The 24,580-nt window shown below is 51.9% G+C and overlaps 1 protein-coding gene across 1 annotated transcript; it reads left to right on the forward strand.

Moving 5' to 3' along the window:
- Positions 1-211: 211 nt before the first annotated feature.
- On the forward strand, positions 212-24,577 carry LOC102996198 (cardiac-enriched FHL2-interacting protein; the record flags this gene model as incomplete). Its single annotated transcript, XM_007130486.4, has 3 exons — positions 212-318; positions 17,506-17,608; positions 21,844-24,577. A coding segment is annotated over exon 3 (2,589 nt), but the record flags the coding sequence as incomplete, so codon positions are not given.
- Positions 24,578-24,580: the final 3 nt, after the last annotated feature.

Here is a 24,580-nt window from a genome sequence, read left to right on the forward strand (position 1 = left end):
TTGAATCTCAGTGCTGGAATAGTTTTAAAAACCTTTCTGGACTGAAGCTGGAATCGTGGTTAGGGTCTGGCTAAGAGGCAAGCAATTTCTCACTCCCCAAGTTATCTATTACCCGTGGCCGATCTGGATGTAAAAATAGCTGCTGAGGCTGTTTGTTTAATCTGACTGTTACTTGACACCACGCGGGTGTTGCAGTGGGGACTGTTTGCCTCTTCCCCACCAAGAACACCATTTGGTTTCCCCCGACTGGGTCTCTATTTAGGTGCGCTTCCCGAACTTCCAGTGTCTGGCCAGCTTCTGGTCACTGATTTTCCTCAGGTGGGCAGGTTTGTGAACAATACGAGGTCTGGGTCTTGAATCCATTCCCCTCTATCTTTGGGCAGTCTGGCTGACAAGGGAAGAAATTTTGGCTGCTGGGCTGAGCCGGGCTGCTGGAAGAGTTAGGGTTCTGTCCGGTTCCTGGGAGGCCTGAAGAGCAAGCCGCCGGGACTAGCGGAGAGCGGAAGGTAGGGTCAGATGCTTGTCTGGTTCCCTCGTGCAGGCTGGGAGGCTCAAGCTCCGGCCGGCGCACAGGGATGTGCACTCTGCACCGGCGGGGTTGGGATGTTGCTCTGTGCCAGGGCGCTGTGCAGGCCGGTGTGAGTGACCAGGGGCATGTCGGGGGCTGAGTTTCTTCCGTGCTGGGTGTGCCGTGGTGCTGGATTGCCGTGTGGATTATGAGGGAACGGAGTACATGGTATAGACGTGTGTGACTTTGTCCTTCCGTGCATCTGTCAGGGCGCTCTGCTCCCACATGGCTGAGCGGGTACAAGCCTTGGGTGTGCCCAGGGCACTGTGTTGTCAAATGGGGGCAACCCCACAGGTTCTATGGCAGGAGACTGGCTCTCTTGTGTCCCCCAATGCTGCACCAGGCAGGATCCTACCAGCTGTAACAAAGAGGACAATGGGTCATCAGGATGTTCTGGCCCGTGGGCTCTGAGAGCATGTGTGGCCTCAACAGGGAACCCGCCCACAGACTGTGTGTTCTCCCACATCCCAGGGGTCCCCAGCCAGACTCCTGCAGGGTGGGCTTAGCCAAATCTAAAATCATATCTTCTTTTCCTCGTGGAGGAGAACTGATCATTGAGAAGAACAATATTGAATATGTGTGGAAATCTAAATAGCCTTTTAAAAATTATTATTTAGGACTTTATAACACCCCCATGGATATTGATAATGGAAGAGGCTATGCATTCGGGGGGCAGGGGCAGGGACTATATGGGAAATCTCTGTAACTTTTACTCAATTGCCCAATTTTGCTGCAAAGCTAAAACCGCTCTAGAAAATAGTTTATTAAAAAAAAAAAAACTAAATTTATGGATCATTTCTTTGAACATATCTAACCCAATTATAACAAACAATATTTGAAGTAATATTTTTAAACCCCAAATTATAGGAGTCCTGGAGAGTAGATTAAGCAAATGTTCACATTAAATGAAGTCTGATTTTCCTGCATTTGCATTCCCTTTACTACAGTGGTTGGTAAACCAGGGCCGTGGGCTGGGCTCCTGGTTTTGTAAATAAAGTTTTATTGGCACATGGCCATGCTCGTTCATTTACATAATGTCTACGGCAGCTTTCACACAACTGTCCAGGCTGTGTGGAAGGCAAAAGCAAAACATTTACTATGCAGCCCTTTACAGAAAATGTTTGCTGACCCCTGTTGTACATGAACTCTCCTTGAGATGGGTCCATTTGGTGCACACACAAACAGCAGTGAACGTTCTAGCTTGTACAGCAGCCTGTGAGCTGGACCCTTCAGGACCCGTGGCTGGCTCTGGAGCTCCCTGCCCCTTCTCTGGGCCGGTTTTTCCAGTCTAGCTGGTACAGGAAATGTTCAGTTTGCCCCTGGGAGGATTAGCTTTGCTGTGGAGTGTGGCCTGGGCTGAGCAGGGCAGATTGTGCTTATCGGGGTGGTTTATAAATAGACGTCTCCGGGTGACCCAAGTCCAGCATGCGTCTGCCCCTTGGTCTTCGGGAGGGGAAAAATTGTGCCTGCTCACTGGTGACCAGAAGCTCGTTGGGATGGGAGCACCCGTGCCCGCTGGGAGGAAAGCCGAATGCTGGGTCCTGGAAACAGAGGGACTTGGATCCCCTGGGAACCCAGGAGACAGAGGTGTGCGGAGGAGGTAGGGAAGGCCCGATGGCCCCGAGTCCTCCTAGGAAGAGTATGTCCACCCCGATGTCTTTTCACTGGGACTCCAGAGAGTGACCTGGTGTTTTCTGCTTTTTGCTCCTGACCCTAAGGAAGCCCCGGAGACCCGTACAGAAAGGGGAAGCTCCACATCTAGAATTAGCCCTATTCCTCCAGGCTATGCCAGAAATCTCAGTAACAGAAACCCACTGGCCAGTGGAGCCAGGCCTGGGCCATCGTCCTCCTTGGCTTTCAGGCCTTCACTCCATCTGCCCAGGATTACTGGAGAGACGAAAAGGGCTTTCAGAGAAGGCTGCCTTGTGGAGACACACAGTGCTGACATTTCCCAACAGGCTGCAGTGGTCTTGGTTTTATCTCCATCTGAGGGTTTAAATCACATTTCACCAGATCCAGCCAATCCAGAGCCCTATAACTCAATCTTATGTCTCATTTCATTAGTTGGGAAAACCCGAAACACCTCTTAGTTTCTACTTGATCCCAGGGGTTGCAGGACCTGAACTGGGGGTGCGGGGGGAGGGGGAGGACAAGGGATCGTTCAAAGCCTTGGATCAAGGCCCCAAAATGGAACATGTGGAGCACTGCTGAGATGTGTCACCCCCAACGTAAGTCATCGCTATCATTCTGGAACATTCCCTGGAGGGGGGCTGCATGTGTGAGTACTACGTGACAGCGGATGTCAAGGTTGAGACAGAGTGGGTTCACGGCTGGCCTAGGTCCCTAGGCTGAGGGCAGAAGGAGGCTTGGTGCGAAGCGTTTTCCCTTCCGAGCTGCGGACGCCAGAGTGTTTGGGAATCTGAGTGCAAGGGGCCAAAGAGTCAATGGACCATGAATGGCTTTCTCCCCAGGACCTGATAGACCTCTCTTTCTCATAGGAAGGGGAAAGGGACCCTTCTGGACCACAGCCCATGAAAGTGGGGAGAAGGCCTTCCCTATATCCTCCATGCTCTGCTTGGGCCTCCCTGGAGGCTCCAGGCTTGGCCCTCCCTGAAGACTGCACAGCAAAGGGCTTCCGAGCCTACGGAGATGCATGCTCCTGCTGTCAGCGGGGGTCCTTGGTTCTTTTGGGCCTCTGCACTCTGGTTGTTGTTCCCTGGCCTCAGTGGGTCCCTTTTGTCCCTGAATGGCCCCTTCCCAGGTGGGCTTGAGCTGCTGAGGAACTTCAAGGCTGAGCTAAGAGAGGGATTTCATTTCAGCCATGTCCCATCTTAAAGCCTTCACCTGAAGCTTAAGGAAGGCAAGGGGAGAGAGGAAAGTGAGATTTGCTTGAGCAACCCAGGGCTTTCCCTACTCCCTGCCCGGTCTAGAGGCTGGTTTCAAGCCTCTGAGCCCTGCCTGCGATGGACAAGTCATACTGGAGCTGCCCCTTGGCTTACCCTGGCTTGGGGCAGCCTGGCCACATGTAGCACCACCAGCTCGTCCCTTCCCCTGGCCCTGTCCGCCCCTCTCTGTTAGCCCCAAAGGCTGCAGCGATCAAGGGGTCAGAATTCAGACCCACTGGGCTAAACCCATGGGTTCAGAGCCATTTCTCACCCTCAGTGTCCCACCAAGTTCATCACGGCAATCTGGCTGCGTTACTCCTCTATACAAAACACTTACATAGATCTCTGGTTTTATTCTCACATCCAGCATGCAAGGTTTCCCCAGATTAGTTCCAGTGATGGCCTAGGAGATGCAGGCATGGTTTTCGAGGGGAATGCCCTCCATACAAACACCGAGGCTGCTAAAGGTCAGCTGATGCCCATTCAGAATGAGGGGACTGAGCAGTTTGCTCGGGCACAGACACCAGACAGAGAGGGCAAAGGTACAAGGTGGTTCCGAGGACAGGGAAGCCTCAGGGGTTCTGGGCAGTCGCTGCCTCGCTTCTCTCTCTCTCTTTTATGTTGGGGAAAGGCAGTCGTCCTTGTGACCCTGTGCCCTGGCCCTGGCTTGAGCAGGTTGCGTGGTGGGGATGGTAACCACACGTCCACAGTTGCTAGGTGTCAGTCACCTCACAGACACGAATTCACTGAGTCCTCCCAAGGACACCAGGAGGCAGGTACTACGTTAGTCTCATTTTACAGGTGAGGAAGCCGAAGCACAGAGAGGTTTTGTAATTTGCCGGGGGCCCGCTCACAGCCGGTACAGCAAAGAACGACGTTCAAGGAGGTCTGGCCTCAGTCTAGGCATTTCCCACTATGTTATACCGGCCCCGTCTGGGGATTAGAAATGAGGCAAGCGACATTTAGTGAGCACCTACTATATGCTTTACATACATGAGCTCACTCTGTAATTCTGTTGGCCGGTGTTAGTACCACAGTGGTAGATATGGAATTCCTTCCCAGCATGGTCTGTTTCAAAAACTCAAGGCCTCTAGCAGTGGAAGCTTCCATTTATTGAGTCCCTACTCTGTGTCTCTTCTGGGCTCTTGATATTTTTTACCTCTACCCTTCACAACCACCCAGAGAGGTAGGGATAGTTACAGATGAGGGAAGGGAGGCTCAGAGAGGTGAGGGAACTCGCCCAGGTTGCACAGGGCTAGGAAACGGGAGCATGGTCTGACTCTAAACTTTCCAATCCCCTCTGCTTGGTGCCCAGGCTGGAGCCAGCTGGGTGCCTGTGCACAGACTGGCAGCAAACTCCCTCCCAGCTGACTTCAAGCAAGCCCTGCCGGTGAGATCACCCCCTTCCCGCCTCCTGGACCCTGCAGCTCGCACTGACCTCTGCCTGTTCTCCCCTCACAAATGACTGTCCCTTGGAGAGGGCGTATTCCTGATTGATCTCTGCACCCCACACATGCACGGCCTGCCCAGAGCCAGGCCTAGAGCCAGGCAGGCACAGCCCAAACCACCGTCGTTGACAATATGAGCCCCAAGTGGCCCAGGTGCCTATGACTTGTCAGTACAACCTCCCGGAAAGGGGTCCAACCTCCAATTGCTCAAAACCTAGGGCAGCGGTGCTCCAAGTGTGTGGCCCCAAGACCAGCAGCGCCTGTATCCCCAGATGCTGTGGCCCAGCGCCGATTTCCTGAGTGAACATCTCTGGGGTGGCCCAGACCTCTGTTTAACAAGCCCTCCAAGGCACTGTGAGAGGCAAGGACCACTGACTTAGGAAAGAAAGGGGAGACAAGATTTCTTGTTGCTCTCAAACACAGTACAAGATACTCCAAGAAGCTGATAATTTTTCCGCTTCAACTCATTGTTGAAGCCATTGTTTTAAATAACATTGCCTGTTGAAAGAGCATTTTTCAGTTTTAATTTTTAGAAGGATAGCCTGGATGGCCATGTCTGAATTCTCTTTCTTGCTGCTGTAAGCACTCCATGAGGAATTCATGAAGAAGGAGGGATGTTTGTCAGTTCCATGACTGTGTCCCCAAAGCAGGGAAGTTCTCTCTTTCCTTCCCTGGAAGAGTTGGGTTCACAGCTGCCACATGGGTTGGAGAAAGGACAGCTGTCATCTACCAACCAGCCGTCTCCCTTCTACGTCCCAGCCTCCAGCAGGAAGTGAGGAGAAGGCCAGAGAGAGCAGGGCTCTGCTGTGTATGTGGGGTTGGGGTGGTGGTAGAGATTCCCAGTGGCTCCCTGGGAGGCTCCTCCTCCAGCCCAGATACACATGCCTTCCTGGTAGTCCAGGGACAGGGAAGAAGGCACCCTGCTGGATGCTCCCACAGGACGGCCACTTCCAGCAGTTGCCTTCTCTAGCTTTACTGAAGCAAATGCTCCTTGGTGGGAAGAGGAGGGTGTGGGAGATGGAAGAGAAGGTGCTAGGAGAGAGGTCTCCACCCCTCCTTACCCTGCGGGGACACCATGGCAGAGGGAAACGCCCGCCCCATAACTCTCTCTACTTTAGCTGCACAAGGAGGGCAAAACCGTTTGGCACAGAGATTTGGCTCTGAATCCGGGCTCTGCCTCTCCCTGGCTGTGTGACCTTGAGCAAGTTCCTCAGCCTCTCTGCCCCTCAATTTCTCCACCTCAGATGCCTTTGGCACGGGCCCTATCTAACTTGCCCAGTGGTTGTGACCACTGAGCGAGATGGCACGTGTGAAGTTCACAGCAGTTAGCAGGAGTTGGGTAAACAGTGCTGGCTGGCTCTTCCAGCTCTGCTTCTCCCCCTTTGCCACTCAGCCCTGTGGTGCCAGTTTACAGATGGGGAAATGGGGTCCGTAGATGGAGAGGGAGCTCTGCAGCCCCTCTGCCTTCTCGTGGTTCTGGGAGCCCTCCCTGGAACCTCCTCTGTCTGCCCAAGCCTGGGACACCCCAGGGCTGCTTTGCAGGGGTGCCCCTTCCCATATGGCCTGGCTCTCCTCCCAGGGGCTAGAGAAAGGATGGTTACTAAGGGACACCCCACTCCCAGCAAACCCAGGTGCCTCTTCCTCTGGGAGCCTCTGAAGCATCCTCCTCTCTGGACAAGGCTCTCCAAAGCAGTGTCTGGGCCATCGGTTACAGTTGTCCCTGCAACACCCACTTCATCATCCACAGGGGCTTCCTCGAGGACCAGGCTGCTGGATATGCCTTCCTATCAGCCCCAGGTTACAAAAACAAGACTGAGGCTCAGAGGCATTGCGTGATTTGCCCGAAGTCTAACTGATTCCACAGCTCTTAAATGGAGAGTCAGGTGTCCCTCAGTGCGGGGCAGGGCAGGCTTTCAAGGGCTTGGCCCATCAAAGGTGGACTCCCGGGTGGAATGGGATGCAGGGGATAGAAGACCCCCTGTAGCCGTGGGTCTTAAAATGAGTGCCAGGGAGCCCTGAGGGTGAGAACCAGGAGTGAGGGGACCTGCAGGGCGCCCGGGGTGGGGTGGTGCCGAGCAGAGGGTCTCAACCTGCAGCAGGCATTTCAGAAGCTCCTGGAGGCACCTCTTTAAATGCAGGTCGCAGGGAGCCTCTCCCTCTGCAGCAGCCTCAGGTTCAGGCCCTACATCGCCAAGTATTAAACACCTCTGGACTCGAGGTCTTCCTCTGTAAAGACCAAGAGTGATTTCTACCTCAAAGGGTTGTTTCGAGTACTGATTACATATTAAAAAATAGGAATCAATAATACTGGAGTCTCTCAAGTGTCTCTTACGCCAGGTGCTCCGTAAAAGGGGATTTCTTTTACTCATTCATTCAACAAATGAATGGCCCTCTGTTAGGCCCAGGTACTGTACAGGGACTGGGGACACAGCACTGAAGCAGAAAGGCAAGGCCTGGCCCGTGGACCCACCACCCAGGCGGTCTCCTCCCTTCCCCACAACGTGAATCTGGTCAGACCCTGCCAGTCGCTGCGTTTGGGCCTTGGGTCTCCATTTCTCCATCCAGATGAGAACCCAGTATCACTAAAAATAGGGCAGCAGCAAACAGAGCCTGATCAGGAATGCCTGGAGATTCTGGTCAAGGACAGTTTAAAAAAAAAAAAAAAAACCACACTGCAGACTCCAACTCATTATTGGGTCCTGAAATCACTTACTACATTGCAAATGGTATTTTTTTTTAATTAAAGACTACAACAGAATAAGATGAAAATATCAGAGTGGTACATTTAAGCAGAGTAGGTTTTGCTTCGTGAATTTTCCTTGTCTTATATAAATACATGTCTCTGAGCTCGCTGTAGGCTGTGATGTAGATGTATTTCTTACCGTGTGTTGAGGGAAGAACAGGTGTGGAACCTCTGCTCCTGTGAGATATGTAGAGAAAGAGCGTGCACATAATTCCCTTGCTGCCCAGGGGCGTGCGTGCGGGTAAAATTCAGGGTCAGGATGGCCGGGGCTCAATGGGCTCGCTGGGCCTCCTTCTGGTGCAGGTGGCCCCCTGGCTGGGGGAGAACCCAGGACCTGATGAGTCCAATGGCTCCAAGCATCCGGAGACTTTCAAGCAGTGGCTGCCTCGGGGACCAGTTTCATGACCATTCCTTAGCTCAGCCCGCTCCAGCGTGGGGAGCAGCCCCAGGTGGCTGGGGTGGCAGAACTGGAGTTGATTTTTATTGTCCCAGTTTCGCAGGTGTAGGTAGAGGTGAAGTGACTTGCCCAAAATGACACTGCCTTGGATCAGGACTTCACCCAGGTCTCCAGCTCTTTCTACTGCCCAGAACTGCCTGGTTGATTCCTATCTCATGTCAGTTCCTACTGTTTCCAGAATCCAGGGCAGGATGTTCCTGGGAAAGGTGGAAGGGATGAATGAATGAGTGAATGAACAAACAAAGGATGCTCCAGAGACTCTCTCCTAGCTTCTGTAAAGCAGTTCTCAGCCAGGGGTGATTTGGCCCTGGGGGCCGTGGCAAAGTCAGTGGTGCCGAGGCTGAGAAGCCCTGTCATCAATACACAGGGGCAGATCTGTAGCTCCATTTTACAGATGAGAAACCTGAGGCTCACAGACTTGCTGTAAGTTAGCCAAGGTTGTACTCAGCGAATGCAGAGCAGCACTGGGGCCTGGCCCAGATCCCAGTGCACTCATTTCAATGGCCCCTGTGTTTCTGAAAGAGCTGCATGTCCCCCTTCCGGCAGCTGCCCTGCCCTGGCCTGGCAGTGGTGTGGACTTCGGGTTGTGTCTAACAAGGAGGCCGAAAGGTCACAGGGCTGAGCATCGAAGCCATTTCTTCCAGTTTGGCCCCTTCTCATTTCCCAGCCTTTCACCTCTCCGTCAACTTCCCTATGACCCTCCCTGGGCAGTGGAGCGTGACCAGCACTCACCTCAGCTCCAGGAAGGCACAAGGGAGGCGAGGGCAGAGTTGTTTGTGGTCAGATCTCTTCTGCTCCTATTTTACCTTTGATGGCAGCATAGATGCTCTTATAAAAGTAAATCGGGGGCTTCCCTGGTGGCACAGTGGTTGAGAGTCCGCCTGCCGATGCAGGGGACACGGGTTCGTGCCCCAGTCCGGGAAGATCCCACATGCCGTGGAGCAGCTAGGCCCGTGAGCCATGGCCGCTGAGCCTGCGCGTCCGGAGCCTGTGCTCCGCAACAGGAGAAGCCACGGCAGTGAGAGGCCCGCGTACCGCAAAAAAAAAAAAAAAGTAAATCGGGGCACCTCTAAGCCCACAAGAGGATCCAGTGCCCCTTGTCCAGGGGGGCATCTGGTCCCTGAGGCTGGTCCCCCAGCATCTGCAGAGAGCTCCCAGTGGAGCAGTGCTAAGAAGCTGGGCAGTGTTGGGCCTGAGCTCCTTCCAGTGGAAGGGAGTATCCAGAGATGGCATTGACCAAGTCCAGCCCGTCTGGCCACCAGGAGCTTTAAGGAGTGATCCTCAGCAATGCCCAGCCATCAGGAATGGTCAGAAACAGTGCTGCTGTTAGCTTTTGTGGAGTGAGACCCTTGCCCAAGGATCCTTATAGAAGCAACTGCAAATTCGATGGGAGCCTGCAGCATTCTGAGGCTCCAGGAGCTCATGTGCACGCCTCGTCCCAACTCTGTTTCGGACGCTGAGTCGTAACAGAAATCAGCCATGGAAATCGGTCAATGCTACAAAGCAGGGCTTTGGCCCCAGAGAGCAAAACATTGCTCTGTCCCCCTGGTCACACAATTATGAAACAGGAACGGGACCCAGAAGAAGCAGGTTGCTGGGTCCTGGAGCCCAGCCCATCTCTTTATCCCTCTCCTCCTCTCCTTGCCTCCATGCCTTGCTTCTCTGCCTTCCTCCCACAACTTGGTCCCCTCCCTGAGTGTGTGATGCCAGGTGCTGGCATCTTCCTGTCCTGGGGAGCACTGGTTGGATCAAATCCAACCTTCCTTGTGCCAGGCTCCCTGGTCTCTAATTCCAGACACAGCCCCAGATCTGGGCAATGCTCAGAGGCTCCTGAGGAAACATCCCATCCAGACACAGTGGACCAGGGACCCAGGCAGGAGGTGGGAGTCAGGCTGGGCTGAGCTCTAGAGAGAAAGCATCTCTGCCCCCGAGCTCTCTCCCAAGGGCAGCAGAACACCAACAGCAGCTGCAGCTACAGCTCACAGCCAGCTCTGTGAGCCTGGCAAGCCCAGGCAAGCTGATTTCTTCAGCCACATCCCTGGGATGTCCTGGACTCCTACATGCTGCAGGGTTTGGAGGCCCCCTGTACACGTGATGTGATTCAGGGGGGATTCAGACACATGCCAAGCCAGCGCTGCTGCCGGGGCCCCCGGTGCTAACCAGCCACGTTCCTGGGGTTGGATGAAGGCGGCCTTGTCCTCTCCCAGCACATGGAAGCCTCGGGGTCCATCTGAGAACCCTTGCCTTGCCCAGTCTAGCCCATAGGTTGGGGCCATTTAAGCGAGGCCAAGCCAGGATGCAAGCAGAACCCCCCCACCCTGGGGTGCCAAGAACCAGACCAGTGGAGCCAAAATGGCCAAACCAGATGTGTGATGACCTGTGCACAAATCAAAGGTGCGTTTTACATGTATAAGAGGCACTACCCAGTGGAAACTTGTCTAAGGCAATATGAGTGTGGCCCAATGCCATCCCTCAGTTCATTCCAGTTCTACAGGGAGAAGGCCCAGGTCAGCCCTGCCTCGGCTGTATCTCCAGCACTAGAACGGGGTGGCACAGAACAGTTGTTGAGTGGCTGGATGCATAAAGGAGCTTCAAGTGTGGCTTCTGAGAGCCCATGTTTACCTCTATTAGAAGATAAATGAACTTGAAATTTCTGATTTCCAAAAGTCCAAAGGAGTTGCAAGGACAGAGCGATCATTGCATTGGGAGAGAGCTGGGAAGGAATCATCACGGGCCAGACAGTGGGGTCCTGAAGCCAAAGGCAGGTGTGATGCCAGCTCCAGCACTCTATAAGGGACAAGCTGCCCACGTAGCTCCAGTCTCCCAGCCATAAGGTGTTAAGTGTTAGCGAGGAATGAATGAGGACAGGCACATGCCCCAGTGGCCCTGGACACTTGACACGAGTCTGCGCCCGTCTCCAACTGAGGAAGTTGATTTTGCCATGTAAAATGTAGGACACAGACAAAGACGTTCCCTCTGAAACAGCAAGCGGGAAGGCTGTTGGAAATTGCACAAGGAGGCCAAGAGCTTGGCCCAAGACGGACCAGCAGGGCACACGTCCAGAGCAAGGTACCTACCCGGTGTGGGGTGGGTGGCAGAAGCTGTGCGTCCAACGTGTGTGCATTCACAGGCTGGAACAAGCTGGCTGTGTTTGGTTTCACTGCACCAAACCACTCCTCAAGGCAACCCCAAGTCAATGTCTCAAAAAAACACCCAGAAAGAGGAGGGAAAGAATCAGTTCCAATTTGTCAGGCCCTTCTGGGTGTGATAAAGCCAACCCCTGTCATCTCCACCAGCTTCCTGCTTCACCTTTACTGAAAAGTGAAAACACCATTCAATTAAGGTAATTAAATCCACCCAAAGAGCTAGAGCTCAAAAACCACACTACAGGCAAGCGGTCAAACCCGGCAACGAAGCAAATCTCAACAGCTTCCTGTGCAAAGGCGGGCAGGGATGCGAGGAGAAAGGAGGGGCCTGCTTAGCAGCCGGAGAGCATCCCTCCCAGCTGTGCAAGGACCGGCCACCTGAGCCTCCCCAGACAGGAGGGACCCTGTGCTGCCCGGTTGCATTGTTAGTTCTATTCCTTTGGTTGTCGTGAAAAAGCTGAGCTGAGAAGATTCTTGGGAGGTGAATAGAATGATAAACCCTCCTTTTCTCCATCAATCGTCAATTCTCCCTTGAACTCCAGCCCAGGAGCCCAGGACACAGCCTTCTGTGCCTGAGCCCAAGGACCAGAGGGGTGAGGGTTTCATCCTGGAGAAAGTGTGGGGTGGTCAAGTGGTGAACCGGAGCTGAATGCCAGCCCCAGTTCTCTTTTCTACATGCTGTGTGACACTGAGCAATATTCTGCCCCTCTCGGTGCCTTTTTTTCTCCACCTAGAAAATGGTGACAATAAGACCTGTTGAGCCCATCCCACAGGGGTCATGAGAATCAAACAAGATAATGGATCCCGGCGTGTGTCTTGAACCGCAGGGTAACATGCAGATATGAGTCATCCCAGGATTGACTTGCTGGATTGGCTTCCTCTGACTGTGATCCACTATGGGTCCTAAAAGTTGGTGAGGACCTCAGCTTGCCAGATAAAAAACAAGATTTCCAGTACAATTTGAAGTTCAGATGAACGGTGAGTACCTGTTTTTAGGATAAGTATGGGATGATTAATTTGATAGAGAAATTTGACTAATACAAAGTATAGCCCAAATATGGGACATACTTATACTAAAAAATGTTCATTGTTCTATCTGAAACTCACATTTCCCTAAGTGTCCTGTTTATTAATTTACTCAATCTGGCAACCCGGCCATGCCAGACCACCAACTGCTACCTCCCTTGCTGTGTCCTGACTCCAGGACCACCCGGGCTGGGGTCCCCAGCCCAGCTCTGTCACTCAGCAGCTGTGTGACATGAAACATTCTGAGGCTCCATTATCTTGTCTCAGAACTGAAGCTGAGAGTGCGCAGCCGCAGAGAGGAATAAGGAGCTGGGGCCTCCATGGGGCACCAGTCAGGGCTCTGGTTCTGTGGGCCCATCACACTTCCTCAGCCCCGGGGCTCAGATGAGTAGCTGTGTGTGGCAATCTGGATCAGGGTCCCCTGGCCACTTCCTGTCCTCACAGCCTGGGGCAGGCCAGCAAAGGTTGGGTTGCTTGACCTGTCGGGCCTGGGCTGGCTGCCAGCCAGGAGTCCCGTGGGAGACAAGGAGAACGTGAGGCAGCAGAGCTTTTGGTCCTGCATTCCCACACCACACACTCGCAGCAAACCTCTGTCATCACATCCTTGTGGCCCAAGAAGCGTACTCAGCAATGGCAGCTGAAAGCTTTGACAAGTGGACACCATGCCCCAGGCATCCTGTCAGTCAGAGACGACCCAGGCCGGGGACCTCACCCCCAAGGAGCTCAAAGCCTTCTTGGAAAGATGGATTCATAGCAGATAAAGTGGAATAAAGCAGCGCAAGTGATTTTTTTAGAACTCTGTAAGGAATAGGAGAACAGAGGAGGAAGCGGTCAGAAGCTGGTGACCTGGGAACAAAGAGAAACATTCCACGCAGAGGGACTGCCACTCCAAGGAGGCAAGCCAGGACCCACCTGGGCCTGCAGGTCCCTCATCCAGGGCACCGCAGGCCTGGCGGGAGGGCGTTATGGGGAGACTTCCAGCTTCCCCGCCGAGGGAGCCTTGAGGGTCATGCACAGCCATACGCAAGGGATCAGAAGAGAGAGAAAAAACTGAATCCGCACAAAGCAGCCTATTCCAGTCCATGATAATTCAACAGCATTGTGCAGGATGACATGGAAAAAAGCACCATGTGAGAAAACGTTTTGGAAGAGTCCGAATTTAGTAATGACCGTGCAAAGGCTATTTCATTTCTCATGGTGACAAAAAGCTGACTCACGGGGATGCTCACTCAGATTTGGTTTGTTTGACATATTCTGAATCAGAAAGATGACTCTGGCAATGAGGAGAAGACAAAACATCCTCAAGGGTAATTCTCCCAGCCTCTGGCTACTGGGGCACATACACGTCCCCAGTTTTCCCCAAACATGTCTTCACTATGGTTGTGTCACCAGAGCCTTTGGCCCCTCCCTGATGGCTGAGCTGGAAAACCTTGTCCATTCATTCCCGTTGGGGACCCCGTTTCCCCTTGTGCGCTCTGGTGCTTTGCAGAACCTGTGCCCAGCATCCAGCGTCTGTGGATGGAGTGTTGAAAAGACCAGTTCTCAGAGGGCTGTTGAGCCTCCAGGGTTTCCTGTACAACACAGAGCAGATGCCAACACTTCACCTGCTGACACCTATAACTTAGGTGTCATATCAGTTAATGGCCATTTGCAATGTGGCTGTAACCAACACCCCAGTTAATGTACACAACAATTATTTGCTGGACGCTAGCCCTGCAGAGAGATTCAAAACCATTCCCCAGCTTGGAACACTGAGTGCCATTAGAGAGACAAACAGGAAAATGGCAGAGTCATGAAGTCACTTATTTCTCCCTGATGTAAATGCTAGCCTATATTCACCCTGAAACTCAACCCTAAGTTAACTGGCACATGCCATGGTGTGAGTGAACACCTTCTGCCATCCTGTGAGCTGGCTCTAAGGATAACTGCTCTGCCTGCTTCCTCCTCCCACCACAGGCAGCTTTTATATGTTTTAGGGCTAGGAATCAAAAAGGAAATTAAATCCACCTGGATTCAAATTCACTAACTTGAAATTTATGATAATTCTGGAACTACTGGATCATAACTGACTTTCAGTACAGTCCCACTAAGCCGGTCAATAGTGTGAATAATATCCTGACAGAGGTGGAGGGATTTGCTCATTTTTTAACAGATATTTCTTGTGCTGTGCACTATGCCACAAGAGGAGATAGCCTGGAGAGCCAGACAGACACAGACCCTGCCACAGGGAAGCACCCAGGCCAGCAGGAGAGACAAGAATTCAACAATAATCACCCAGTTAGATACTTAATTACAATTATAATAAGTACTTCAAAGGAGAGGAGTATAGTGGGCTGTAAAAACAGATAGCAGAGAGATTTAAAACAACCTGAGGAAGCTGCCTTATTGAAGGGGCATGTGAAGTGGGTTCTGAAGTATACATAGGAGTTAAGCAGGTAACAGGAGAAAGGTAGAATTAAAGAACTCCAGGCAGAGGGAAAAATACGTGCAAAAGCCCTGAGGCAGAAGGTAGCACGGCATATTGAAGAAGCTGGTAAAAGTCCAGGTTAGCTGGAAAGCCAAGCATGAGGGGAAAAATAGTCCAAGATGAGGATGAAAAGGGAGGCTTTGTTAAGAGAGATTGATTGTCATTCTTTCAAACTGGAAAGCCATTGAGGGATTCTAAGCAAGAGGTTGACAGGAACAGATTTGGTTTTTAAAAGCTGCTTCTGGGTATAGTGCAGAGAATGACTATGGGCTCCTGTGATAGCCCGAGCTAGACATGACAGCAGCTGGGGCCACGCAGTGGCCGTGGAGATTAAGATCATGTACGGGGGGGCAAAAGACCTTTCAAAGACGAGACCCGTGGGACTTGGACACGGATCAGTTTAGGGGAGGCATGGAGGAGGGAGACGGAGCAGTCACAAGTGACTCAGATTTCTGGGATCCTCAGAGGAAGAACTGGCTTGTGGAAAGGTCACGGGTTCCATTTTAAATGGGTGGGTCTGTGGAGCTGTCCGGGGGCAGATGGAAACAGAGGCTGGAGCCCAGACAAGCTGCCTGGCCTGGACATGCCGTCAGCGTGTGTCTGCCCGTGGCGACGCTGGGTGTAGGTAAAATCGCCCAGCAAGACTATCAAGGGAGAAGAGAAGAAGCCCCAGGGCCTGGCGCAGAGGAAATCCAACCATCCAGCAGAGGAAGATAAGAGATGAACCGTTAGGCCGGCCAGGGAGATGTAAAGTGTGTGCGTCCCACAAATCAAGGTGGGAGAGCCTCCCGGGAAGATAGTGGCCAACGGTCTTCATTGCAGCTTAGAAGTTAAGTCAGATGAGAAACAAAGTTACCCCTTGGGTGATCCACTGGGGGAGGGGAAACTATAGGCAGAGTAAATGAGTCAAGGAAATAATGGGGGTGAGGAGTCAGGAAACATTTAAGAGAGCAAACTGATTTTGAAGGCCATAGACATACATAGGATCTTACCATGCCATGAATAAATATTCATTCTTACTTCTATATATTCATCAGGGCAGATTCCAAGGCCTTTTTTTTTTTTTTTTTTTTTTTTTTTTGTGGTTTGCGGGCCTCCCTCTGCTGCGGCCTCTCCCGTTGCGGAGCACAGGCTCCGGACGCGCAGGCTCAGCGGCCACGGCTCACGGGCCCAGCCGCTCCGCGGCATGCGGGATCCTCCCAGACCGGGGCGCGAACCCGGTTCCCCTGCATCGGCAGGCGGACGCGCAACCACTGCGCCACCAGGGAAGCCCCCCAACCAAGACCTTTTTTATAGCACAATTCAACAGTATGCCATTCTCCCTCACTCATGTTACCTGAGGGGAACTGCACCCTTTCACCTGAAAAGTGCTCTTATGAGCCAGACTTTTCAGCAATTCGGGTTGGCTTCCGTCAAACAGCCCAACGGAGGGAGCAGGATGGTTTTGTGCTGGCCTCTGGAAAACGTGTTTCAGCAGCAATGACAGTGAGTCCGTGACCCCCAGCACAGAGTCACAGAGTGATGGGCTCCCTAAATGTCCACGAAATAAATGCACCATGTCCTTCTGCACCTCTGTCTCATCCACGTGTGACATGAACTGATTTCATCCTCATCCCTAAATTGTACCCCGGTGGTGCTGCAGGCAGCAAAATGGGCTCTCTAGTTAGTGACACAAATCTGAATTTTCCAGATCGTCTCAAAACCCAAGACCAGGGGTCCTTCTCAGTAGAACTTCTCCATCTCTCTTGCTCCTTCTTTTCTGTGCCTCTTTGCCCTCCATTAAAATTCAGGATGAAAACACCCAATTCAGAGCATGGCCACGAACATTTATTCGGCTTCTGTGTTGCTGTGTTCAGTACACAAGGGCAAATAAAACTCCCTTCCTGGACTCATGGAATTTTCTTTCTAATTGAGGAGAGAGTGAAGCAATCATCAATTCCTAAGACACACGGGTTATAATGTGTGGCAATACGGCATGAGCTATGGAAAAGGTGAACCCAGCGTGCGATGGGGACACAAAGGACAGCCCCGAGGATCAGGGGCGGGGCTAACCAGATAGTGAGCAGCACAAAGTGCCTCTGTGCGTCTCCAAAGAAATGCACACCACAAATCTGAGTTATTATGATGATTAATATTACTAATATACCACCATGGACTGGATTAATATCCAGGAGTTACAAGATAAGGACAGTCTTCTGGAAACCCCAATGGTCTGCATTCATAATTTGCAGAGTGGATTTATTTTAATTACTTCACACTTCATTCTGAGCACTCTTAAAATTCTCTTGGGCAGCTTTTTGGTTCTTTTAGCTGTCAAAATAGATGCTCAGACCTCCTGCCAACAGTAAATTGAACAGTACTGCCTGCCGAGTGCATTCAAGTTCAGCCCACCCTAGTTCTCTTTGCTGCAAAACCTGCGTTATTAATTCACATGGGAAAAGGGCCTTTGGTCCAATTTGACTAGCAAAAAATGATTCACGGCCGGGCCATTCATATTAGAAATCCCAAAGACTTAAAACAAGTTCCTAAAGATTTCTTAGACCAGAGACAAATTAATGAATATTGGAAGGGATATAAATCTCTCTTGGTTTCCCCCAAAATGCCTGCGTTTGGAATTTTGTTGAGTTCAAGTATGAGAGCCAAAAAATGGAAAATTTGAAAGCCAATTGTATTACTGACATTTAAAGATAACTTTTGTACTGAACTCGTGCTTGGTTTTTTGGTCCTTAGGGTTCTAATGAAAGTATTTTTCTTCTTCTCTCTAGATGGGCAGCAATGACAGCAAATGTACTCATGACAAGAAGTTTTAATACTACAGATCCTAAAACCCAGGAAGGCAGGCACCCACTACCCCCACTCCTGTAACAGGTATGTATCAACTCAAGAGTCAGCCCCTGGAAAAACGTTCGGTTTGGGCTACCCTGCTGAAGCTTCCATTGGGTATCAGGAGACTAGGGGATGGGAGTGGGGGGATGAAGCCACCTTTATATCGTCCCATCTGAACCCAGGTAAATCAAATCAGAATGGAAGAAATTATCTGAATGAAGTTAGCAAGAGGGAGGTCTCTCTTTTTTCTGAGGCAGAAGCAATGTGGTTATCTTCTGAATACTCCAAATATCAGTGACCATCTTTTGTCACTGTTTGGAAGTATGACACGAGCCCAAGATCAGGTTGGGTTTTTTGGTCACACGCAACAGAAACAAAAACTGGGCAAGTGAAGCAGAAAAGGATACGTATTACGAGGAAAGGAGAACCCTCGTGGACTCAAGGTGAAGGCTGAAGCTCCAGGCTGGGAAAGGACAAGCAGGGTGCCTGCTGCTGCTGGAAAGCAGACTCCCTCCTTGTGTCACTCCAGGAGAAACAGTCCAGTGGGCTGGCCTGGGTCTCACGTCTGCACTTGGCCCTGAGAGGTCTCTGCAGGCTCGTTGACTTTCAGCCCCACCAAGACTGAATGCCAAGGGGAGAGGAAATTCCCCAAAAGGTACCAAGTGTTCTTACTTGAAGGAAGGGATGGAAGCGGAGTGTTTAAAAACTAACAAATATCTGCTAATAGTAGGTGGTATTTAATTGACTGGAGGTGTTTACTTAACTCTAAGATTCTAATTTAGATCTCTAAGGACGCTATTTCTATCTTAATGTGGAAGTAGAGAAACCCCAGTGTTACTGAGTTCAGTCATTGCCGAGGTCAAAACCCCAGCATTCGGGATACCAGGGAGTCAGAAGACTCCCTGACTGTATCGGTAAGACCTCAAGAACAGAAAACTTGACTTAAAATGTCCGGAGTCACGGAGGGCCCCCAATTCAGCCCAATAACACAGATTCCAGACGGGGGGTGATTCTGGCCCAGGCTCACAGCCCAGCGGGGCCACAAGGACTCAGGAATGTCCCTCTGTCCACCAGGCCGTCCTTAGCAAATTGGCCTTGAGTCATCATTGTTTGTCCCTCAGAGTTGCAAAGTGGGTGCCTCAGTGTTATGAGTTGAATTGCATCCCCCCCCCCAAATTCATATGTTGAAGTCCTAACCCCTCATGACCTCAGAATGTGATGTATTTGGAAACACAGTCGTTGCAGATGTAAGCAGTTAAGGTCATTAGAGTGAGTTCTAACCCAATAGGGCTAGTGTCCTGAAACACAGAGGAAAGGCAACACGAAGATACACGGGAAGAAGGCAGCCATCTGCAAGCCGAGGAGGGAGGCCTGGAATAGACCCATCCCTCACGGGTCTGCCTCTGTCCTCAGAAAGAACCAACCCTGCCCACACCTTGATCTGGGACCCCCAGCCTCCAGAACTGTAAGATAATGAATTTCCGTAGTTTAAGCCATCAGTCCGTGGTACTTTTTTACAACAGCACTAGCAAACAAATACAGTTTCAGGCTCCATGTCTGTACTAAAGTGAGAAAAAAGGGCACCAGGAGAATGGAGACAATGGAGATCATTCCCTTGATCAGAAAGGCAAGAGTTTTCCCAGACGTCGGAACGCTTCCATCCCTGTGGCCAGAACTAACTGTGTGGGAGTCTGAGGCCATGAGCATTTAGCCTCTGCAGTTTTTTGAGAGGAAGTAGGAGAGAAGGGGGTGGGGACAGGGGCGAGGTGGGACAGGGGCGAGGTTGGTCAGGTGCAGGGGCGGGGCTGACGCTCTCCCCTTTCAGGTGCCTTATAAAAGGCACCTACTGTGCTTTCTGGGGAGCAAGTGGCCCGATTTTCAAGGCAGGGCTGAGGAGTATGTAAATACAGGCTTTCCCAGGGCCGTCAGTGGTGCCTCATCAGCTCATCCAGTTTACCAAGATTGGGGTCCTTTGCTTTCTCTGGCAGCCCCAGCTCAGCCCTTTCGTTCATAAAAATGAGTCAGCCTCCCAGTGAATCAGCATCAGACACCCACCGGAGTGCTGTGGTCAAGAGACAGGAAACAGAAAATCCCAAGGAAGGCTGGCCTCCAGGACCAAAACACAGCAGTGCTAGCACGGTGGCATCAGGCCCTGCGGGACACCTGGTGGGCGACCCTCTATGAGGAGCCAGGATAGGATCAGGACCCCTGCCGTGCAGGCCCTACCACCCTGGTGGCACATCTTCATCTTCCATCCCTTACAGCCTTGTTCAGGCCCCTAAGCTTACTGCTCAGGCCAGCCAGGCAAGGAGGGGAGCATGCGGGCTTGCCAGTTTCCTCTGCCGATGTGCCTGAATGGGGCCACTGTGTGACAGTATTTCATCTGTCAGCTGCTAGAATGTTCCCTTTGCCAAGACCCCAACTTGAGCCCACTCTAGGGTCTATACTTGCTATTTTATCTAACTTTTCATGTACTCATGTGCTCATCCCCTGCCCTGGCCAGGCCTGTTCTAGGCATTGGAGGTGTGTACCCATTGGTAGTAATCAGGGTTCCAGCAGGAAGTAGCATCCTCAGACAGAATCCAGAAGGGAATGCAATGAACCACCTCATACCTACTAGGATGGCTACTGTCAAACAAAAAAAGCAGAAATTGGAATTCTGTTCATGGTTGGCAGGTGTGTAAAATGGAACAGACAATGAGGGAAACAATATGGCAACTCCTCAAAAAATTAAAAATAGAACTACCATATGATCCATCAATTCCACCTCTGGGTATGTGCCCAAAAGAATTGAAAGCAGGATCTTGAACAGATATTTGGACACCCATGTTCATAGCAGCATTATTCACAATAGCCAAAGGGTAGAAGCAGCCTAAGTGTCCATTGACAGATGAATGAATAAACAAAGTATGGTGTATACATACAATGCAATACTATCTAACCTTTAAAAGGAAGGAAATTCTGACACATGTTGCAGCATGGATGATCCTTGAGGACATTATGCTAAGTGAATAAACCAGTCACAAAAAGACAAACACTGACTCCCCTCATATGAGGTACCTAGAATAGTCAAATTCATAGAGACAGAAAGTAGAATGGTGATTTCTAGGGGCTTGGGGAGGAGAGAATGGGGAGTTGTTGTTTAATGGATACAGAGTTCAGTTTTGCAAGATGAATGCACTTAATACTACTGAACTGTACACGTAAAATGGTTAAGATAGTAAATTTTATGTCATGTGTATTTCACCCCAATTTTTTCAAAAAAGAAGAAAAGAATGCAATGAAGGGACTATCACAGAGGTGTAGGCAGAATTAGGGAGACCCCAGGATGTGGAGTCACTGAGGAAGTGACAGCCACTCTTCCGGCAGCCCCAGGGGGCAAGGGCAGCAGTGTTGCTGGGCCCAGTGAGAGGCAGAGCCCAGGGGAGGGGCTGTAGTTAGAGAGGACTGTAGTGTTGCCAGGACCCCACTCCACAGTCAGAAGCAGGAAGTGGGGGGACAGAAATGCCAGGAAGGCTGGCTCCCCCTTGATCCAAGCTCCCACCAGCACCTCCCACTGGCCACACCCAAGGGCAAGTCAGAGAGTGAAGGATCCCTGGTGAGGCAGGCTCTGGGGGACTGTGCCCTCTTGGGGTGGCTCTGGGACAAGGGCAGTCAGCAAGCAGACAGCCTAGGGGCTCCTGAGCTCCGGGTTCTTACAGTCGAAGGAGGGGATAAGCAACAAAGAAGTACATTTAGTTTTAGATTGTGCTCAGAACCCCAAAGAAAATAAACCAGGCCCCGTGAGAGACAGTGAGGAGGGAACTCCCTGTGGAATGCCAGGGAAGTTCACTCTGCCAAAATGACACATCTGGACTTTAGGCACTGTATTAGTCAGGGTTCTCCAGAGGAACAGAACCAATAGGATGTATGTATACATACACGGAGGGAGAAGGAGAATTATTGTAAGGAACTGGCTCGTGTAACAGTGGGACTGGCAAGTCTAATATCTTCAGGGCAGGCCAGCAGGCTGGACACCCAAGGGGGAGTTGAAGTTGCAGCTCCAGTACAAAGGCTGGAGGTAGAATTGCCTCTTGCTCGGGGGATCTCAGCCTTGTGGATGAGGCCCACCCACGCTGTGGAGAGTAAACCGCTTTACTGGCATTTGACCAAAAACTGGGCACCGTGGCCCAGCCAGGTTGACACGTAAAATCGACCATCCAGACCAGCGTGTCATTCTTATAGGGAGCCGCTAAGTTGAATATCCTATTCACACCCTGCACTTTTTCCTTTTGCAGAGAAAAGAAAATTCCCACTTTGTAATTGCATCCGGTCGTCGGGAAGCTCTAGTTTTGTGGGGAGAGGGCTGCATCCAACCCTTCCTAAATCATCACCCAGAGGCGCCCGCTGACTGACAGGGACGGTCTTCCTGGCTGGCAGAGGATGCAGGGGAGTAAGAAGTGCACGGACGCCTTCAGCGACTCCTCGAGCATTGGCAGCGTGCTGGACGATGCAGACAGGGAGGTGAGCAGCCTCACGGACCGGGCGTTCCGGAGCCTGTGCATCTCAGAGGACGCATCCTTCCATGACTCCGACCTGGCCCTGTCCCCAGATATCACCTGCCAGGTGTTCGGGAATTTTCACCAGAGAACGGTGAGCCATACCCATAGGAAAAGCGGCATTTGGAGCCAGTTACCATCCCAAGGCACGGAGCATGCCGGCTGGGCGGCCACGTTCCAACAGCTGCCCAAGTACGTTCAAGGGGAGGAGAAGTATCCCAAGAGCAGCCCCCCACTGACACCGGCCCAGAGGAGACTGGAAGTGCCAGTTTCCGGCCTGAGGAACAGCAACAAGCCTGTTTCCAAAGTGTCGTCACTGATTAAATCTTTTGACAGGACTGAAAGCCAACGTTGTGACAGCAGGCCTCCTACCAGCAAGCCTCCAGCTCTCAAAAATCCTTCCAAATTTGCTCCTCTTCCAGAAAGCGGTGTCAACTTCTGCTTCGATTCTGCCTTTTTGACGGTCAGGAGGGTGCCTGCTGAAGTCTCCAGCACCCATAAGACTAGCCACCAGCCTGGCAGGAAGCACGGAGAGCAGGAGTCCCCCAAGAATCCTGAAATGGCCTGTCATGGCCCCAACAGCTTCCTCCCAACGCCCGAAAACGCAGCCAACTCCTTTGAGTCAAAGTTCCCCTCTCCGGCCCACAAGGCAGCCACCAGCGAGACTGGAAGGGGCCAGGAGTGGGCTCGCAAAGGGACCTTTCTTCATAGTGAAAACAGCGCTTTTGAGTCATGGAACGCCCACCAACCCAGGCTGCCCGAGAGGAAGGATGCTGCTGACACTGTCGTAGAAAGCAAGGCTCCCAAGCATTGCGAGGACACGCCCTTGTTAAGAGAGCCCCCGGCCTCTGAGCCCAAAGCCTCCCCCTGCCACATCCGGGCCGGCTGCGGTCAGGAAGAGAACAGGCTGGCCGCAGGGACTCTCTCCACATCTGGAACCTGGGGATCTAGGGATCTGGGAGCCCAGGTATTGGCTACGGAGGGAAAAGCTTCCAGCTCACAGCCTGAGCCTCCGTTGAAACCGACCCATGCCCCCTGGAGGAAACCAAAGTCTGGCAAGGGAGGTAAAGAAAGTCTACAAGAGGCTTCAGAAGAGAAGAAGCAGACCAACTGGAGAGGCCCAGCCTTGTATACAAAGCACAATCCCCAGGGGCAATTTCCAGAAAAGGATGCTCTTGACATGCCTGTGGACCCCCGTGAGCATTACGATCCTCCTTTCAACATCAGCAAGCTTCTGACCCCTGTCATACCCAACAAGCATGTGCTGGAGTCATCCAACAGCCAGCCGGCAGAGAAAACCCCATCACCCACAGGACAGCTAAATGGATACCAAGAGAAGGAGCCCAGTGAATGTCAGTCCCGGGACAGTTACAAATCCAAAGCCCCCAGCCTGCTGTTCAACCTCAAAGATGTGCGGAAGCGTGTGAAGAGCACGTACAGTCCCTCGCCTCTCTTGAAAGGCCCCGATGAGAAAACCAGAGGCAAGCAAGAATCCCTGAGCAACGGCGGCCTCCTTCCCAACGGGCTCGAGGAAGGCCCTCCAGACGAGCTTTCTAAGGAGACACCAGCTGATGCCCCTCCCGTGTCACTCGTCAGTACCCAGAAGGACCCCCAAGCTGACCCCGGTGCAGCCTCTGCAGACAACTACCTAGCTCTCACCTCACCATCACCTAACACCAAAGCCCCCTTCTGTGTCAACGGCGAGGCCACCGACAGGAACAGCTATGAGAATGACGATGCCAATGGAGAATCGGAGATGGGTGGTGCCAGGCCCAGCTGGCGTCCAGACTCCAGGGAACACTGCCCCAGGAAACATCTGTCCCTGAAGCTTTGCAGTGGAGACCCTGAGGCAGGGAAGACTGCGGAGACCCCAAAGACCTCCGGCCTAGAGAATGGATTCTTGAGATCCGTCTCTCAAGATACAGAACCCGAGAGAGAGGCAAGACTTCAGAATCCAAACTTCAACCAGAAATTCTCCCCAGGGCCCCTTTCTCCCGAGGAGGAAGATGTGTTTTACAGTGACAGCCAGTCTGATTTTATGCCAGGCCTCAAAGGTAAGGCCAAATTCAGCACCAGCTCTTCAGATCAGTCCTTTGCCTCGTTCGAAGATCAGCAGAAGACGTGGCTCGCCGAGAGCCAGCAGGAAGACGGGAGGAATGACGTGAGTGTAGGTAACAGTCAGAAGGATGAGAAGGAGAAAGTGATGGAGGAAGATGAACTACGAGACCGCACCTTGAGGAATGGGCACGCATGCGTGGAGGAGCACAGCAAGCAGGAATCCTTGCAAGGAGAAGAGGAAAGTTTGCCAGAAGGTAGCCCCGGGAAGGCGTCGAGGGAGGGAGCTAATTTCAGAGGCACTGGCACTGGGGGAAGTAAGGATACAGCTCTTTCACATGCCAAAGACCTAACCCCTTCACCATGTTCCACTTCAAACAAGCACATACTCTTTGCAATTAAAGACAACACCCTCAAGGCC

This window comes from Physeter macrocephalus, unplaced genomic scaffold (genome assembly GCF_002837175.3).
Source record: "Physeter macrocephalus isolate SW-GA unplaced genomic scaffold, ASM283717v5 random_341, whole genome shotgun sequence".
Classification (NCBI taxonomy): domain Eukaryota; kingdom Metazoa; phylum Chordata; class Mammalia; order Artiodactyla; family Physeteridae; genus Physeter; species Physeter macrocephalus.